Source organism: Ochotona curzoniae, unplaced genomic scaffold (genome assembly GCF_017591425.1).
Source record: "Ochotona curzoniae isolate NIBS_2020 unplaced genomic scaffold, NIBS_Ocur_1.0 scaffold_4506, whole genome shotgun sequence".
Lineage (NCBI taxonomy): Eukaryota > Metazoa > Chordata > Mammalia > Lagomorpha > Ochotonidae > Ochotona > Ochotona curzoniae.
This window is the reverse complement of record NW_024467119.1, coordinates 22,158,180-22,178,688: the sequence shown is the minus strand read 5'-3', so window position 1 is coordinate 22,178,688 and position 20,509 is coordinate 22,158,180. Positions and strand designations below refer to the sequence as shown.

At 46.8% G+C, this 20,509-nt stretch overlaps 1 protein-coding gene across 2 annotated transcripts in view; it reads right to left on the bottom strand.

The window, feature by feature from the left end:
• ANXA3 (annexin A3) overlaps window positions 1–15,547 on the bottom strand; it is a 53,366-nt gene extending 37,819 nt beyond the window's left edge. Inside the window, exons 1-2 of one of the 2 annotated variants that reach the window (XM_040966787.1) lie at window positions 15,438–15,547; window positions 12,255–12,310 (exon numbers count right to left, since the gene is read on the bottom strand). In XM_040966787.1, the coding sequence (XP_040822721.1) occupies window positions 12,255–12,269 (15 nt within the window). In that variant the 5' untranslated portion in view covers window positions 12,270–12,310; window positions 15,438–15,547. The remainder of the gene's footprint in view (window positions 1–12,254; window positions 12,311–15,437) is intronic. The other variant, XM_040966788.1, reaches the window with a different exon arrangement.
• Window positions 15,548–20,509: the final 4,962 nt, after the last annotated feature.

Here is a 20,509-nt window from a genome sequence, read left to right as displayed (position 1 = left end):
AAATTTAGCATTTTAGATGACCTTATGAAGGTGGATTATATTATCTCCACTTGACAATGAAAAAAATCCAGTCTCACAGAGATCTTTTGCTTAACAGAACTTTGCAAATAAGGACACGCCTAGAGTTACAAAACAAAACAAAACAAAACAAAACAAAACAAAACAAAACCCAACTTATTTGTTTGGAAGACAGAATTACAGAGTTAAAGGGAGAGAGCTCTTAAATATGCCTGTTCACTCCCCAAATGGCTGCAACAGCTAGGGCAGGCCACTCCAAAGTCAGGAGCTGGGAACTTCTGCAGGTCTCCCACATGGATGCAGGGCACAAGCACTTGAGTTTTCTTCCACTTATCTTCCCAGAGACCTGGTTAAGAAGCGGAGCATCCAGGACTTAAACACCAGTGACGCTGGTATTACAGGTGGCAGCTTAACCTGCTGTGCCATAATGTTGGCCCTAGACAATGGCAGAAATGTAATCCACTTTATCAAAACTAAAATGCTTGTGTTCTGCACCACATCACAGTGCTTCACAAACGTCATCTCACCCTAGTGGTTCTCAAAGTGGGTACCTGGATCAGCAATACCATTCCCTGGAAACTTTCTAGAAATAAAAATTCCCTTGTCTCAACCCCTCCTACTGACTCGGCTGCTATGAGAATAAACCCAGAAACTAACAAGCCAGCCCAGTGACTATAAGGTACAATCCAGTTTGAGAACCACTCCTTTCTTTCATTCTCAGATGCCTTAAAAAAAAAAGGCAAGAAGTGAGCAAACAAATCATGGATTCCTTCCTAGGTGTGATGAAGAGATGAAGAATTTGTTGAGGAATTTTTTGTTCGACATTTGTTGATGTGTTATTTGGCATTTTTACAGCGAAACAAAACTGAATTCTTGCTTCATTGCTGGCTTAATTCCTTGGTATTTAAATGATCAGTCACTACTTGGCTAGGGTTATTTCAAGTAATTCTAAGTATCCTACCTAACACAATGCCAGTGTGAGCACTGGGTGTCTGAGGTATACTTGGCAACATTTGGTTGTTTTTAAAAATAGTGTTTGATTCAATTTCCAGCCACATCCTTTAAACACATTTAGTTGTTTTGCTTTCACAAACTTGACCCTCAGATGCCCCTAAGAGGAAAATCATGCTGAAAGCCAGCTGGAAAATAAATCAAAACAAGGACTATCTGAATATAAAGGGGGAAAAACAAGAACATCCCTTTATTCTAGGAATGATTATTCTTAGTAACTGTGTGCCGAAAACTGTGCTAAGCAGGTCCTGTGTAGCAGCTCATTTACTTACAAGGCAGTCATAATAAAGCCTATTCACAAACAGTGAAACTGATATTTTAGAACTTGCTCAAGTTCACATGGCCAGGAAGTGGTCTGTCCTATCAATCTTTGATCCTAATCACTAAGCTAGGTTGCATCTCATTTGAGTCATCTTTAGGCTAATACAATATTTCCCGATCTTCTAAACCTACACTTTGGAGGTTGTCCCTGGTGCTGGGTGAAGCCTTGAAGCCACTGGCCATGGGTTGCTGTCCACCATCATCCCCAGCAGAGGCCAATCTGTCCTTGGCTCATATGGCTTATTCTTCATGCCACGTAGACTGTGTTTAAAGAAGTTAAGCATTTATATTCAGAAGAATGAATGGAAGAAATAAACATCATGTGCCAATTGTGTTGACACGAAACATATTTGAGGCCCATTGTTCCTCAGCAAGAATAGCAGCTGCTCCAGGTACATTTGGAAGGTGAAGCCAATTTGAATGAATCTATTATCACTTCATAATGCCCTGCAAAGGCCATATCCAAAAAGCAAGGCTTCAAATCAAAGCCTCAGATAAAACTCCAGAATTCCAGAGCTCTTAAAGAGCCAGGGAGAAATTATTGCTCTGGGCTTAATATCAAGAAGATGGGTCATGAAGTTTTATGAGACTAGGAAAAATGGAGACGACTACAACAAATAAAGCAATCAAAATTTGGAAAACGTAAGACTTGTTCTTCAGTGTTTCAAGGTAAAAGTGATTTCTCAAATAAAGAAGGTTTATTGTGAAAGGTGCTGAAAGGAAATACAATCCAGTGAGGCAAGCTCCGTGAGTTAATTGTGTATTCCCAAGAGAGACATGTTGAAGTCCTAAATTCTGGCACCACAGAATTATGCCCTTATTTGGATATGGGATTGCAGATGTAATTAGTTAAGATGAGGTCATATTAGAGTTGAGTGGGCTCCCAATGCAAGAGGGTTCATGTCCTTATAAGATGACCACTTATGACAGGGACAGAGAATGAGTGTGGTGAGCTGATGAAGGCAGGGATGACAGTTATCTGCAGCTGCAAAGTCCAGAACAATGAAGTTCACAATGGAGAACAGAACCCACCTCCTCAAAACAACACCCATTGCTTCCACCTTGGCTGAAAGCAGGATGTGCCCCAGCTATAGGCAACTGCCCAGGCTGCCGTGCACCTGGGCAAGTGTTACACTGCTGGGGAGAAAAGCAGAGGTAGCTTGCAAGGGATTCTGGGCCTAGTTAATGCCAGATTTGTATTAACTATACCAGTATGCCAGCACGGTTTCTTCTCCTTCTTTTTCCCTGTTTCTCTTCTTCTTCCCCTTCTTCTCTTTCTTCTTTTTAAAGATATGTGAGGAAATCACTGAATACCAGGCTGGGACATACCACCCTGTCCCCCAAGTTGGGGCAAGTGGGCTGCAAAGTTCCTGGGAAAGGAGTTTGGGGACCTATTACAGTGGGAGCAACTGAAGAAATGTTTGACAAGGGAGGGATGACTTCTGGGGTCTTCCATGGATTGGGCCACTGCACTCACAGGTAGGCGAGGGAGCTGAGACAGCAGTTTAGAGGGCAGAACTGGAGAGCATGTCTGAGTCAGGCCAAAGCTCCCACTTATGTGAGAAATCTGGGTTGCACTAGATAGCATCACTTGCTGTCCATTGGTGCTTGCAAAATCTGGGACCTGTGGACATGCCTGGCTGGGCTAGGCCACAGTCCCTGCCCACACGTTAGAGTAGGGGGCAGGAAACATCAGGCTAGGCAGTAGCACCATCAGAATATGGGAAAACCAGACCTGGGCACAAATTCTGTTTTTCGTGGGCTCACCTCTGTGTGATTGCAGTATCTGCTAGTTTATTTGGAGAGCTGGGGAGATAATGGGCAGAGTCAGGGTGGACCATATAACTCAACTGACAGGAAGCCATCTGACACTTGCAGAAGCTGGGGCTGGTAGAAAACCAGGTGGGGCCAGGCTATAGCACTCACCAGTACCTGCAAGGGCTGGGACTGAGGACAGACCGTGCCATGACCTCTTCTGGCATGCATGAGATCCAGGATGGGAGCAAGCCTGGTAGGGGAACTTGGAGAACTCTCCCACTAGTTTGCAGCTCCCAAAGGAGAGCACAACAGCCAGGGATGAGGGTGGGCTGGGCAAGTCTGGAGCACTTGTTAGTGTTTGTATCAGCTGGGTCTGGGGACAGATCAGGTAAGGGCTGGTCTTAGGATCCACTGGCATGTAGTGTGTGAGTCGTGCCCAGGTGGGTTAGGTTGTAACACCTGCCAATGCAGGTGGGTCAAGCCAACCTGGGCCAAAGCATGGGTCAGCACACTTAAGACCTGGGGTGAGGGACAGGGCTGTCAGGGAATCTCTGAGGACTTCCCTGCTGGGCTGCAGCTCCCATTGGTGAGTGTGAGAGCTAGGACTGGAGGGTAGGTTGGTCTAGAGGTACGCTACCTGGACTAAGCAGCAGCACCAGATGGCAAGTGCCAGGGCTGGTACAAGTCATGTCAGGCTGGACCAAAGTGCCCTCTGGCAGGTGCAAGATATGAGGTTAGGAACATTCCTGACAGGGGAACTGTGAACACTCCCCCCTAGACTGAACTTATTGCTAGTGAACATAAGAACCATGGTTGGGACAGGCTGGGTTGAACAAGGCAGTGGCATCCATTGGCACACATGAGGGCTGGGTCTGCTGTTAGGTTGGGCTGAGCTAAGCCACGGCATCCACAGGTGTGCATGAGAGCCAGATGGGATACAGGCTTGGCTGGGCTAGGCTGCAATAGAGACTGGCAAGTGCACAAATCAAAGATGGGGCAGGCCTGGTGAGGGTGACTGGGGATCGCCCTGACTAGGCTATGGTATCCATGTCCGTGGTGGGATGATTAAGCTGGGTCACATCACCTGTTGGTTCAGGTGAGATATGGGGTTGGAACAGAGCTGACTAGGCTGTTGCATCCACTGGTATGTGTATTGGTTGGTGCAGGTGACAGACCACACCTGACCCTCCACTGGCTGGCACACATGAATCAGGTCTGAGGTCATCATCCTGGGCAAGGTTTCTTGGAGGACTCCATGATTAGACTGCTGCACTCAGACCCTAGCCACAGGGAAAATAACAGGAGGTGTGGTCCAACCTTGGAGTGCATGTATTGGGGCTGTGCCTCCTCAGTGGTTGATACCTGTGCAGTGGACAGCATGTCCAGATGCACACAGAGGATATGACGACCAGCTCATCTATGCCAGCAGACAATGTGGACTGCCTCATCAGAGAATGGAAAACAGAACAGGTTGGATGACTTTCCTGGCCAAGCTTTGCAGCATGTTCCTGGGTCTGCAGATGCATTAAGGTGGTCTTTGTCAATTAGTAGACGTTGAAAAGATTTCCTCAACCCTGTTGCAATGAAGCCTACAGTGTCTCAGCGACCAAAACCACCATTCAAGTAATATCCTTGGAACACTCTTCTCCATATGGGGGTCTCTAAGGTGCCATCAAAAAAACCATCTCCCATCTCTGGGTGCTAATGCAGTTTGACAGCAAAGAGTGGCCTCCTCCTCCTCTCTGGACACAGAAGAAAAAAAAACCTGAAACATTTGTCCCGTCCACTTTCCTCCATACCTGACTCTCCTCATCCTAATCAGAGGTCCACATGCATCCCTCTCAACCGTGTTAACAATATTCAAGTTTAAAAAAAGGAGGATGTGGGTTAACTAAGACAAAGGGTAACCCATTCCCCTCTCTACTGGGACAAGAAAGGCAGCTTAGACCCTTCTCTTCATTACCAGAAAAACTTGTACTGACAAGTGTTGCTAACTAATGTTTACTTGCTAGTTGCTTGCCTAACTATCCCCACCACCGCCCCCAAGTTGGTGCCTGTCCATGCTTTTGTCTTCTCATTCCTCTGAAGTTTTACTTTGTTGAAGATGTTGTCTATACAAGCTGAAAGTTCAAAGCCATCTCCTGGAGAGCTACCCTTTGCTGGGATTAGCAGCCACATATGCATGAAAGGTACAAAAGTTTTCCAGAAATATCATGAAAAATGGAACTAAATCTATTTTGTTGCAAGAGATTTTTAAAAATTCATGCATAGTTCTTCCGTCCCATATATGTCCTTTGAACTTTTTGAGTATATCTGGTCTAAATAGTTTCAATTTTTTTTTTGCACCAACAGAAACTTATCTTTTCATTCCATTTTTCTATATATATTTTGAGTTCCCATATACATGTTAACACAGTCCTGCTTGTTTTTCCCTTGTTCATGTATCTTTTGTTCACAGTGGTCCTTCTAACTAAGGACCTGCTGAGGGTTATTCTCACTCCCATGCATCATCAGACCACCAGCAGCTAGAATGAGACAAGGAAGAACTCCCTGTCGGTTTCAGAAAGATGACACTTGGATTTGGAAGTTCTGGACAGGTGAGAAATCAGATTCCTGATGTTGGAAGCCATGCAACATCTGCTACTTTGGTACAGCAGAGCCAGGATGTACACGAAGCAGGTGAGAGGAAGAGACTGGTTGCACTCGGCTCCCTCCCCTTACTTCTTCTGCCAGCAGGTAGGATAATGGGCAGCCAGAAGGCTCCCTGCACTGTCACAAGCACACTGTGCAGCCCAGAGGGCAAGAAGGGAAGCAGGGGAAGTGAGCGTCCCAGGGCTGTGGGTGGGACTGGCAGCCCCCAGAGATGCCCGACACAGGGAGTTTTGGTTTACAATGCTTTCAAGAGGCCTGAAGGAAGTATGTGCCTCTGTTTTTGCCCTCAAAGGAGAAGTATTCCTACTATGCATTTTTTCTAAATACAGGGAATTCATCAGGGGCAGGGCCAGGGCACTGGAATGTGGTGGCAGAGGAGGGGTGTGGGTTGTAGTGGAAAGATGAGTGTCATCCAGATGAGGAGGTAAGGGAAGCCAGGCCATAGGAGCAGTTGTTCTGTTTCTCATAAACACAAATTATAATCAGGAGCAGCCTTGACCACTCAGAAGTGTGAGTCCCTGGTGCTAACTTACCTGGCTCCCGTCTTCTTCCAGTTTCTAGTCCTGTTCCTACCTGTCCAGCCCATATTCATTCCCTTTTGTCAGCTCCTGCCCTTGGCCAGACCTCTGTAAAGACAAGGGATTCCCTGCCTTTCCCTCTGATCCTGCTGTGGTTTCCTTCACTCCCCTTCTGCACGCTGACAACTCCCATGCTGACAGCTCTGCCGACTTCAGGCTGGAGCGCCTCTCTTGCATATTCAAAGTCGGCATCATGTGCAGTTTTGATTCTGCACAAAGTAACTCATTATTTCCTTCTAAGCTGTTTTTCTCTGCGTGACACCTATCAGTACTTAGTCGTACTTGACACAACCTGCTCACTGAATCCTCACCATCCCTCTGTCAGGTGGGTACAATTACTTACTCCCCTCCATTCTGGAGACGCAGAGAAGTAGAGAAATTTGTCCAAGATCACAGAGCTGGTCTGTGGCACAGCCAGGACTGGAAATCAAATTTTTGACTCTAGACTCTGCTTATTGTCACCCTGCTGCTTCCTCAGTTTCTCTTATCCCTGCAAATGGCACCCTCAGCCACAGGAATCCAGGAGTCGCTTTGCATTTCTCTGTCGTGCTTTCCTGCCAGATCCATCTGAGAAATGTCATCTCGTGTGCTTCAGCGACCCCGTTGTCATCGAGTCACCATCGTGGCTCTCTCGGACAGGGACATCTGCAGCAGTCTCCTTCTCCGCTGCTTCTAACCACTCCCCACATGGCAGCAGAGGAATCTGCTGAAGCTCTGAGCAAGACCATACCGCTGTCTGACTTCACCCCTGGTCCTCCAGCCTGAGGGGCGGGGCCCAGCTTTCTCTGTTGCCCTCCTGTGGAGCCACTCTCCTTGGACCATCACACTACAGTGCTCAGATGTGTATTCATCTGGTTGTTCAGTAGTGTAAACTATTTTTTCAAAGATTTGTGTCCATCACTTCCTAAAGAATTAAATCATATCTCCTCTCTTTTATGTTGCTTGCTCTCTAATAAAAAAACTTTCTCTTTGTCTCAGGTTTATCAGGTCTACCAAATGGCTGCTCATTAGATTGAAAGAGGTCACTTTTATCACAAAATATTTTTTAAAGATTTGTTTGTTTGAAAAGCACAACGACGGAGAGAGGGAGAACCACAACAGGAGTCAGAGAAAGATGGTTCATCTGTTGGTTCACTCCCCAAAGGGCTACAGTGACAGGAGCTGGGATACGCTGAAGCCAGGAGCCCAACATCTGGGTTTCTCATGGGATTGGAAGGTTCCCCAGTATTTAGGTCGGTTTATGTTGCTTTTCCAGGCTCATTAGCAGGGAGCTACATGCAAGTGGAAAGCCAGGCCTTGAACCAGCACTCAGATATGGGATGCTGGCATCACAGGAGGAGGCTTAGTCAACTGCACTGCAACAGGCCCTCTCCCTTTTTCTAGATGGGCTGGGGTCAGGGAGTGGCAGAGAGCAGCTCCTGGATGTCCATTCCATTCATGCCAAGGATGCCTTTTTCCTCTCACTCACTCAAATTACAGAGTTTTTCTTTCTAGACTTCCTCCTGGAACAAAGTTGGTAAGTTGTGATTCAAAATCCAGGTCTAACCAGTTTCACTTTTTTTTTTTTTTTAATAGAATCCCGCAAAGGTCCAACAGCCTGTGGGCCAACACTGACTTTAAGAAGCTCAGGGAACATGTGTAAAACACACAATCATGCATGTAGCTGAGACAAGCATGCCAAAGTCCGATCTCTCTCCTGGGACACACTGGCTGGGAGGGACAACAGAGGAGAGATGCAGAATACCCATGTGTGTGAACAAATGTGCACCCCACACAGGGTTAAATTTGCATATGCAGGAGGAGCAACAGCATGGCAGTACAGAAGTGGACAGGGCTCTTGCCAACTCGGTGAACCTAATGCCTGAAGCGGGTATGAACTATGTGGCAGGATGTGACAGGCATGGCCTGTTGCAAAGTCCCTCTCACCGTGCATCTTGCCTGAGGACCCTGTGAGTTGCCTTAGGGTCAGTCTAAGGTGGCAGGGGGTGGGGGAAGTGTTGGGGGGAGGTACTGAGGATGGCTATAGCCGCTGGCATCATTCCAATTGCCTCCCTGTCTGTATGCATGCTTCAGCTGCCAGCATTTCTTCAACTTGAAGTCTTGAATTTTTCAGCACGGCTTCAGGCTCCAAGCTCCCCCTCCCCATCACACACCTGACCCTTACTCTCCATCGTGTACCATGGGCACACCCACTGCCCATAATGCATCAGACACCATGACATGTCCTGGCTTGCAACACCTTTACTGCAGCCACATTTGCACAAGATGCCATGGCACTTCTGACACTTCCAAAAAAGCCATCCAAACTCCCCTGATTTAAAAACTCAAGTGCTTGGCACACCACCCCCATCTTACAAATGTATGATCAGCACAAAGATCTTTCGTGATTTTTTAAATAAAAGATTTATTTATTTGAAAGAGTTACAGTGAGGCAGAGGCACAGGCAGACAGAGACAGAGAGATAGCCAGGGCTGGGCCAGGAGCATAATCTGGGTCTGGCATGTGTGTGCAGGGTTCCAAGTACTAGCGCCATCTGCTATTGCTTTCCTAAGTGCACTAGCAGGGAGCCGAATTGGACGTGAAACAGCTGGGACTCGAACTGGCTCCATAGGATGGTATTGTAGGTGGTAGCTTTACCCACTATGCCATAACAACAGCAGCCCATGCATTTTCTGAATACTCCCCTCAGATGCAAAGATTTCAATTCTTTTTGTTTATTTGTTTGCACCAGAATACCATTTCCCACAAACTCTCTATGGGGTTGCTGAGTGTTTGCTGTGCATCAAAAGAAACCATTTGACAAATAACATTGCACAGAAGTATAGAAGAATGCTCTCAGGCTTATTTGTCAGAAGTAAAGTAGAAGAAGAAAAACATCTAAACTTTCCAAAGGAAACGCTAATGCAAGAATTGCCTCATCTGAAACCATGGTCTGGTTGCAATAGCCCTGGAGAGAATATTAAAAACTAAGAAACCAGTGAAACATTGTGAAATTGCACTTGACATCCTCTCCTTGATCGTTAACCCTAATACGCTAACCACGCTCTGGCAGTCAGACCGCACTGCGGCCTGGTGTAACTGTGTGGCCTTGATGGGGTGTGTGTGGATGTACACACGCTGTGTGCAAGAGAGAAAAGGAGAACTTCGTGACAAGAATAATTAGAAACCCGACTTGTTAAGTGGTCACTATTTTTCTCATCAATGGGGAGAATATTCAGGTTTTTTCTTCTATATCTTCTTCATCTTGCAGAATGAAAACTCTATCCATGTTAAACGACTCCCCTTCTCCCCACACCCGGCCCCTGTCCAGCACCACGCGGCTTTCTGTTTCTGTGCACTGGAGCCCTTGGAAGGCCCATCTCAGGGGCCTCGTAGCGTATTGTCTTTTGTAGCCTGCTTATTGCACACAGCATCATGCCCGCCCGCTCATCCACGCTGCACTCTCAGACAGAATTCCCTTCCTTCTGAAGGATGAATCACATTCCACTCATGTACATGAGTGCTTTAAAAAGGCTGTGGAAAATTTAGACAAGCCATTCTTGCATATTTAGCATATTTTGTTTTATTTGTTCATCTGTACATGAACACTGGGTTGCTTCTACCTTTGGCTATTGTGAAAAGTTATGCAATGAAAACAGATATAAGGGTCTGGTACAGTGGCCTAGTGGCTAAATCTTCAGCTGGTGTCTGCTGGGATCCCATATGCATGCTGGTTCATGTTCCGGCAGCTCCACTTCCCATCCAGCTCCCTGTCTGTGGCTTGGGAAAGCAGTTGAGGATGACCCAAAGCCTTGGGACCCTGCACCCGCGTGGGAGACTTGGAGGAGGCTCCTGGCTTCTGGGTTTGGATTAGCTCAGCTACCCGCTGTTGCGGCCACTTGGAGAGTAAACCAGAAGATGGAAGCTCTTTCTGTCTGTCTCTCCTTCTCTCTGTAAATCTGTTTTTTCAGTAAAAATAAATAAATATTTTTAAAAAGATATAAAAATATCTCTTGAAGACCTTAATCTTCAAAAAACCTACCTAATTACTGAAAGGCAAGGTGCCAGAGAGAGATTAATTTTCTATCTGTTGTTCACTCCCTAAACGCCAGGGCCAGGCCAGCCAAAGCCAGGAGCTAAAGACTCCATCCTTACCTCTCCCAGAAGTGGAAGGGTCCCAAATACCTGGTCCTTCATCTGCTGCGTCCCACGTGCCTTTGTAAGATTGGATTTGGAGGCGGGACTCAATCTCACATCACCCACCCCGATACTGGGTGCAGTCTCAAGTTGTGGCTTAACATACTGTGCCACACACCTGTCAATACTGCTCTGAATTCATTTGGCTATTTCCCCAGAAGAGGGATTGCTTGATCTTACGGTAGTTCTACTTTTAATTTTTTAGAAACTGCTATAGTAATTTTCTCAGGGGTTCTGAGTTTTCAATATTTGCTCTCTGAAATCTCCTTCAAAAGTATTCACTTTAATTTGGGAACAGGAATACATTCTTATTTTTCAAAGAGCCAATGTGGACCTCTTTCTAGCTAGGGCCTGTTTCTGCCCTTGAAGGCCACCTCATGGCTCTGTGTGGCTTCTTTTTTTCTGGCCTACAACCCACCATTGTCCGATCCCAAGTGCTACCATCCCTTGCTGCACACATCCTCCCAGTGGTCTCCTGAAATATCCACACCGTGCTCCTTGGAGGGTTTGTGCTTGAGGCAAGGAGATCATCCTGAATCATCCATGTAGTTAGGTCCAGTCTCATCACCAAAACCCTTATAGACAGAGAGCTGGTTCCAACCGAAGGAACAGGAAGATGGCAGAGGGGAGGGGCTGCAGAAGGAAAACCAGAGATTTGGTGGCGTGTGAAAGCGACTAGGCTTGCAAATACTGGTTCTGAGCTATTGGGCCCAAGGGCAGAGGCCAAGCTCAAGGCAGCTCCTGCTGGCTGCCAGCAAAACAGTGGAGGCCTCAGACTTCTAACCAGAAGGAGCTAAATTCTCCCATCCACCTCAGTGCGCTAAGGGAATATTTTCCCCAAAATCTCCAGAAAGGAAATGGCTTGCTCAACCCTTGATACTAGCTGCTGACACCCACATTTGGCCACTAACACCTAGGACTCTGAAACAACAGACAGATGTTGGCTTAAACTGCCAAATTTGTGAGAATTTGTTATGGTCTCTTCCAGCCCTTCAGAAATGTGCCATAACTTGGAAAAATGTCAGCTGGAGAACCTGATCAACAAATTACATGTCATCTTACCAGTGGACAAACGAGTGGAAGTTGTCCTAACATTATTTTCTGAATAAGCCATCATGTCCTCTCTAAAAGGAAATACATTTGTCATACACTGAACTCCTGAATCATGCGCTAAATTTATTCTCTGTTCTTGACTTCTCTGCTTTGGTGTCATCACAAATTATTTAAAACTTTTCTTTATTTTTCATTCAATTTGAGTGAAAGGCAGAAAGAGAGAGATGGAAATCTACACGTTGATTAACTTTCCGACTGTAGAGCAATTAGGTCGGTGGTCAGGCCAAAGGCAGGAGCCTGGATGTCAAACTAGGTCTGCCATGTGGTGGCAGAGACCCAAGGACTTGAGCCATCACCTACTGCCTCCCACGGGGCTTATCAGGAGGAAGCTAGAGATGGGAGCAGAGCTGGGATTTGAACCCAGGCACTGCAACACACTTATTCAGGCATCTTACCAATGCTTGCTGTTCCAACGTATACCAATGTGGTACCAATCTGTACCAATGCTTGCTCCAAAAATATTTTAACTGTGTAATTCTGTGTTTCCATATTTTATTTGTAGATACCTTCTAGCAGTTTGCTACGTTTGCTCTTTACCAACTTCTCCCCGCCCCCAAATGTTCCTAATATGTTGATTTTCTATATTCTGACTTTACTCTGTGTTACAAAGGCTTGCTTTTTACTCACCCAGGGAGATGCCATGGTAGCCACGGTTTGCCTTGAGTTGAGATCACACTAATCTACTAAAAGAAAAAAAAGTGATTAAATTACTTACAGCTGTTGTTAAGAACACCATAAGCTGTCCAACCCGTAACTTTTTAGTGGAGAAACAAGATGCTGAAATTCAAAAGAAAAACCTCTGACATAGGTATCCCTTTAACTAAACAAGCATTTACGGAGTACTTACCACACACAAGGACACTTGAGAAAATTCTCAGACATGTGTATCGTAAGACAACCGTGCATAGATTTCCTAACAATTCTGCACTAAAACCAACTTGTTTTGCCATTCCATTTTCACCAAACTTTTTGAGGCACCCTGGTGCAAGAGATTATGCTATCCCTGTGAAGTTTCTAGGGCAACATAGGAAGAAAAAAATCTCTGCACTTTTGGGGCTTACAAATATGCTTCCTGGAAAGACAATGAAACTATTTTAAATCCACTTAAATACGCCCAGGGTGAATTTCTACCAGACCATGCTACCATTACAGGGAACAGTAACAGAGGAAGTGGCTCCTCCCAACCAAGTCAACATAAACTGTAGCTGGCTTTTGTGTGTGTCCTTCTGCTTGTTTGAGAATCTGCCACATAACAGAAGTATGTGGGCCTAGCGTGAGTTTGTTAGAAACAGACATGCGTGCTCTTAGAAGAGGCAGCCCGTTTTTGGCAGGGTGCAGAGGGGGACGGGGGCAGTTCTCTGGGAACACAGGCACATTTTCCATAAGGTAGACATCATTCAAACATGCTGGCCTAGCTCCAAGGGTCATTTAGTGGTGCAAGTGGCTCCCACCCAACCAGGGAATAAAATATTCTAAAAATGCAATGATCACTCCAGAGCAAGTTCAACAGGAAGTGACATCATAGTCCTTGCAACTATGCAGCCCTGGAAATCTCAGGCTCTTTTTAGCCCAGTGCAATTGATTCACTATTTAGTCTAAGATTTTCCCTTTCCATGCAGTAAGCAATGGATCCAAGGTGGTACCGATGTGGTCTCTTCAAGTCACACAATTTTGCTTTGAGTTTTAGTTCCCTTACTAGTAAAACAAGGGAAAGAGGGGCCAGGCAAATGGCTCAGTGGCTAAATCGTTGCTTTACACATACAGGGATCCCATATGGGCGCCAATTTGTGTCCCAGCTGCTTCACTTCCCATCATGCTCCCTGCTTGTGGCCTGGGAAAGCAGGAGAGGACAACCCAAAGCCTCGGGTCCCTCCACCCATGCGGGAGACCCAGAAGAACCTCCTGGCTCCTGGCTTCAGATCAACTTAGCTTGGGCTGTTGTACTCACTTGATTTCTCTGCTTTGGTGTCATCACAAATCATGTGAACCAGCAAATGCAAGTTCTTTCTCTCCTTCTCTCTGTATATCTGACTTTCCAGTAAATACAACAACAGAAACAAACCTTTAAAAAATAAAAAGAGGAGGAGGACTGTTGCCAGCCTTGATGTGATGACATCAGTTAGGGTCCCCTGTGTGTGGTTCATGTCAAAGTCCTCAGGGCTAAGAATTTATGCCACGCTTAAAATGGTACATAACGGATAATAAAGAATTGCTTGTTGAATGAACGATTTAATTAGGTGTTATTCATTAATAACATCCCATTTTGCCTTTGAAGAAGCTGCAGCCAGAGAACCGTAATAGCACAGTCACCGAGCTGGAAGGCGGACTCCTACGGAATCCATGCAGCCACATTCCAAACACAGGAATCTAATCCCCATGCTTCTACTTTACCCAAATGGCTGCCTCACACCTGGCCAAAGCTGGGGCCTAGTTGCTATCGTTGCTATGGATCCAGTATAATGAGCAGATTTTTAAGAATTATTACTAATCTAGCTAATTTTGAAGAACTATGTAGGATATCTGTGTCCCAGATTAGGGTGCCAGGGTTCCCAGATCCACTTTCTGCTAAGACACGCCTGGGGAAGCAGCAGGTGGTGGTTCAAATATTTGGGTCCCTGTCACACATCTGTAAGACCTAGACTGAGTATCACGGCTGCTTGATTCAGCCCCAGCCCAGGCTGGGCCACTGGGGCCATCTGGAGTGGGGCAGAGGGAATGGAGGTGATTTTCTTTTTCTATCTCTCTGCCTGTCTTTAAAAGAGATACTATAGAAATATGCCGCGATGGAGCCCAAAGGACTGAAACAAAAAAACCTCAAACATGTGTTTCCTGAAAGGGTTTACAGCATCTGCTCAATTTCCTGGTACTTCCTTTGTTTCTAAGCAGATTTCTCAATGCAACCACACAGCTCTGGGAACAGGAATCTGCTCTGTACATTTTTAAATTCCTTTCTGGTCAGTCTAAAGTCCCCACCCTCCTGAAGGCCAGCAGCACTCTATAATGTTATTTCAAAAAGGAGCAAATGTAACAAACTGTCCCAGGGCAGTCTTGCTGTGGTTGTTGAATATTACTCCTTGAAAAGAATCTGGCCCCCATAAGCAACTTTTTATCAGCAGCCAACGTGCCCTGGGTGCCCACAGGCTGCTCAGAACCCAGCTTCCCGGCCAGTGCCTCAGCAACCCGCGCCCAGATCTCCCACCTGCTGACTCAAGCGCCCAGCAATGATTCATGCCCAGTGAGCCAGATCCTGGTGTAATCCCAGCAAACGGGTGAGTCTGCCCCGGGCAAAGCAAACTTCCTGGACTCCCCACGCCCAGATCTAAACCCCCTTTCTTCTACCTTCTCAAAGAAAAAAAAAAGTAAAATACAATAGAGGGCCTGCATGAGAAGCAGGTGCTCATAGGATGCGTGAGGTTCCAAGCCATCAAAACAGAGCCCTGAGCCAGCCTCACCCGAGGCCCGGAGACCTCAGGACCACTCGGTCTCCCAGCTTTTTCCTGCCCTCAAGAACTTTATAACTGGGAAGGCCGAGATGGCTTCCGGGGCCTGGGCGCTGCTGAGCGTGATGAAAAGGGAAGCGTCCGCCATCCTGAGGCTCTGGGTCAGTGTAGCCCTGCCACGACCCTAGCTGGGCTGCTCGCCCAGGGCGCAGCACTTTTATTTTTCTGGGCCTCAGTTTCCCCTCCCTGTAAAATGCACGCGCGCGCGTTCAGGGTTGGTTCCCGGAGCCAGAAGTCGTCGCCAGCCCGTTACGCAGAGCCAAGGGCGCTGGTGCAGGGGAGTGGGGACGCGCGGGGAGCCGGCACTTACCGTGTAGGTCGGCGGCAGAGACCTGGAGACGGAGGAGGGCAGGCGAGGGCGTGCGCTGCTGGTGCAGGGGATTCGGCTCCGGCTTCAGACCGGCCACTGCGACCGCACCCCTTCCTCCTGCGCCGCCCCGCCTCTGGCGCCACCTGATCGCAGTCGAGGAGGGGAAGCCGCACCCCTGGAATGCCGCCCGCCCCCCAAGTACTCCAGCCCCGCGCCTTTCCCTCACCACCCCGCCTCTCTGAGCTTCCAGGTCCTCACCCCACATCTCTGCTTTATTCACAGGAAGTTCTACAAGGTCACTGCCATGGCGTGGCTAGTTTTACTCTAAAGCAAAGGAGTTCCTGCCTCCCAGGGACTCCACTGCCAGCTGAGGTGGACACCAAAGGCTACTAACGTTGACTTAGTGAGGGCCAACCCGCTGTCTTTACAGTAATTGTCTTCACTTTATGGAGAAACAGACCCAGGGCTTCCATTTCAGTCACACCTGATGGTCAAAGCACGGAAGACCTATTGGTCTGAGGTTGTTTCATCTTCTACAACACAGCTGGCTGTCAGGAAATAAGGACAGGGCATGGTAAAATGCAGAAATGATATTTGACAGCAATAGGCATCAGAATCGGATGCAGAAAAGGCAGGAATGTTGGAACTATCAGACCGGATTTTAAAACAACCATGGTTAAGCAGCTAAGGGCTATAAGGAAAAAAAAAAAAAAAAAAAAAAAAAAAAAACAGCCTGCAAGAACGGATACCCGGGCGGTGTGAGGGGAGAGATGAAAATTTAGAGAAAGCACCAGAAAGGCACACTGGAAACTACTCAGCTGAAATCAACCAAGCTGAAAAAGACAGGCACTAAGACCTCACTCACACGTCAATCTGAAAGAGTGGCAGTTGAGAACATGGTGGTTACCAGGGGATGGCAAGAACGGGGTGAAGATGGGGGTGGGGATGAAGACTGGGAACCATTGTTGAGGGGAAGCCGAGTTATAATTGGGCAGAAGGAACACATTCTGAGCGTTTTATCAATATCCATTACAGGAAGGCTTTATTAACACGAACACACACAATCTATGTGCAAAGCAGTAAGGAATTGAAATCTCCATGTTGTAACACACAGGTGCAGCTTGCCAGCCAGGACTGAAAGAATGCTGGAAGAAGATGGTAGCAGATCGGGTCCCGGGGTGAAGGCCTCTTCACAGGCAAGGGGGGCCCAAAAACCAAAAACCAAAAAACAAAACTAGTAGTCACAATGGGTGACCACAGATAGCGTTCTGTTTATTTCTCTACACAAAAAGGATTTTGAATATTTTTTTTAAAGATTTATTTTTATTATTTTTTATTGGAAAGGCGGATATACAGAGAGGAGAGACAGAGAGGAAGATCTTCCGTCAGATGATTCACTCCCCAAGTGAGCGCAACGGGCCGATACTATGCCAATCCGAAGCCAGGAGCCTCTTCCGGGTCTCCCACGTGGGTGCAGGTTCCCAAAGCTTTGGGCCGTCCTCGACTGCTTTCCCAGACCACAGGCAGGGAGCTGGATGGGAAGCGGGGCTGCCGGGATTAGAACCGGCGCCCATGTGGGATCCCAGGCGTGCAAGGCGAGGACCTTAACCACTTGCGCCACCGTGCCGGGCCCTGAATATTTTTGCTATAAAGAAATATTAAATATTTGAGGAGATAAATGTGGACACCCTAACTGGACATTGCAGACATTACATCGTACCTTCTAAGCAGGTTCAATCTTTATGTATCAGTTCAATTTTTAAAAAATTTTACAGAGAGAAAGATTTTTCCATCTGCTGATTCAATCCACATGTGGCTTCAATGGCAGGAACTGAGCCAATCTGAAACCATGAGCCAGGAGCTTCTTCCAGGTCTCCCTCGTGGGTGCAGGGTCCCAAGGCTTTGGGCCATTCTCCACTGCTTTCCCAGGCCACAAGCAGGGAGCTGGATGGGAACAAGAGCAGCCAGGACATGAACCAGCACCCAAATGGGATCCCAGCGTGTGCAAGGCAAGGATTTTAGCTACTAGGCTACTGTGCCGGGCCCAAATTAATTTTTCAAATTGAATTTCAAGGAAAATTTGAAAGAGAAGAGACAGTGAAGCACTATAAGCTTCATAAACATCAAGACTGGGATAGTCAGACAAAGCGGCAGCATAATTTGAACTGGTAGTGAACAACATTCAACAAATTCTTCTTTAAAAATATGTGTTTGGTTATTTGAAAGGCAGAAAGATAAAGAGGGAGTGACAAAGAATGTTCTTCCATCTGCTGGTTCCCAAATGGTCAGAGCAGGCAGGGCTGGGTGAGGCTGAAGTCAGGAGCCTGGAGCTCAGGCACGATGTTCCTGGGCTCAAGGACGTGAGCCATCTTCTGCTGCTTTCCCAGGTGCGAAAGCAGGGGCTGGAGTAGAAGCAGGGCAGCTGGGACTCAATGCAGCAATGTGACAGGAGGTGCTAGTGTCACAGGCAGCGACTTCACTCACTGTGTCATGACACTTGCCTCCCCATTTACAATTTCAATTACGGTTTAGCTTTCCTTATGCCCGTCCCTGTTATCCCGACAACAGTTTAGTAAAGGAACAAATGCTTAGTCTACTGGTTCAAATGCCTGCATCTCGTGTCCGACCTGGCTCTGGCTCCCACTCCAGCTTCTTGCTGGATGAGACCCTGCCAGCCCGTGGGATCACTGAGTGACTTCATTCCTGCCAGCCCGTGGGAACCCTGGCTTCTGTTTCCAGTTCCCATGCTCGGCCTGGACCAACCCCAGCCTTGTGGTCATTTGAGGGCTTGAATGAGCATCCTCTCAAATAAATAAATACATTTTGTAAAATTCAGTGAAAACAGTCATTTCAAAAAACTGGAAAGGGATTCACTTAAATGTCTGTAAATGTTTTGTTTAGTTTGTTTATAGCAGCTTAAACTGTCAGAATGCATCATTATTATTATTGTTTTTAACCTTAAAGCAAGGCCACATGTAAGAGTGCTTGGCTAACCAAATATAAGGACTCTCCACCCAGTGGGTAAGCACCAGCCTGGCCTGCTCCTGCTTGAGCTGGGGGTGCAGCTGCTAACGTTTGTAGAAATTAAGAGTGTTTCAGGTGGTGTCTGAGGTCTAAGTTCATCAGGTGATTCTGATGCAGCCTCAAGTTTGAGGCCCGTGGGTGTAAGAGGAGCAGCAAAGGAGAAACTAAAAAGATGGTGCTGCTCAAAAGGCCAGTATCTTGGGAGTCAACCACATTGACAGGCCTAAAGTGATGAGGTTGGCAAAGAGAGGAAAGAACAGTGTGGACCCCATTCTGCATCGTAACCTCAGGCTTGGAATGGCTGCCCTCACTCCCACCTCACTCTGAAACTTCCAAGGCCTGGAAAGTTCCAAAAGTTTTCTTACAAGCAGCTGGGCTTAATGGGCTAGGTTTCTATCATGAAGGAGTTAAGAACAGGTAGTCCTTGCACATAGGGCATGTTAGTTGTACCAAGTTCAGGGTTTAGTGTTGGGTTTAGGACAGCAGCTTTAACACGCATACCCTGTAACTGCCTACTGAATTTTTCTAGTTCTGATGACTGCGCACTATAATTATGTGGAGTGGAATTTTACCAGAGTGACTTATAAAACTCATTTCCCCCAAAGAGTGAGTTTTATCAGAAGGAACTGTTAAAGACTACGATGTTAGGATCACGGAAACCTGGCTTGCGGAAAAGAAGGCAGGAAAGACGGTTTGGGATAAAGCATGCATGTTTCTGAGTCAGAGCTGTATGAGAAGCCAGTCTTCTGGCATCACCTTTTCTGTCTGTTCGACTGAAAACACAGGGGAGGCTCCTTTAGCAGCCCTTCCCAACCAGATGGAGATGGAGCTCTGAGTAGGACCGCCACCCAAGGGTAAACACCTTAATCAGAATCCGGTGGGGAGCTTGGCGCCTATATGAGCCTCACAGAGCTGGGCCTGATGGAACACGGGGAGCTCGGGAACTCGCTGTGCGTGTGGCGGAGGCACCAACTTTCTTTGTTCGCCAAAGCGCAGTTTGACCCGGAGTGCTGCGGTTGGGCGGCGTGGATGACAATGGACTGTGGATGACCGCGAACTGACCCGCTGTGCCCATCCTGTGGATGAAACAGGTAAATGTCCTCCCAGTCCCGCTTCTGGGTGGTTTACTTTAGATTTAGTGAATTTCTGTGTTTCCTTCCTGGACTTCAGGCTTCTGTAGTGTCAAATGAAAGATTTTGGCGCAAAGTTACGGAGGCGTATTTAAAATACACGTTAAAATAGGAGGTGAAAACTAATTGATCAGGTGGCTGTGGGAGTTAAAGGTGCATTTGGTGTTGGCTGACGCCAGCAAGTAAAACAACCACAAACGTTTGAAGAAATTTCACAAACCGACTCTGAAATGGTTGTTCAGTATTAAACTCAGGTGTTCCTTGGTATCGGCAGGGTTCTGGTTTCCTGACTCCTGATACTGAAATCCACTCACGCATGAATCCATTGCATGAAATGGCATAGTAGTATTGTATGCATAGAACTTCCATATATCCTCCAGCATTTCAGTTTTTTAAAGATTATTTATTTGAAAGTGGGAAGAGACAGAAATCTTCCATTTGCTAGCTCACTCCGCATAAGGATACAATGACCAGCGCTGGACAAGACCAAAGCCATGAGCCAGGGGCTTTATCCAGGTTTCTCATGTGGGTGCAGGAACCCAAATACTTGGGCCACCTTCCACTGCTTTTCCAGGGTCATTAGCAGGGATGTACTGAATTTGGGCTGGAAGTGGAGCATCTGGGACAGGAATAGATTGCCTATGTCCCATTCACTGGGTCACTCTACCTGCTAGACTATAGCACTGGCCCCTCCTCCAATACTTTAAATCATCTCTATATTACTTATAATACCTAACGTAATCTAAATGCCATGTAAATACATCATTTGGGAGAAAATAAAGTTGGGAGTTACTGTTGTGGTGCATGAGGTTAAGGCTCTGCTTGCAATGCTGGTATGTCACTTTCAGACCTGGCTGCTCAACTTATGAGCCAGGTTCTTGCTAATGTTCTGGGGAATCGGCTGAAATGACCTTAGTC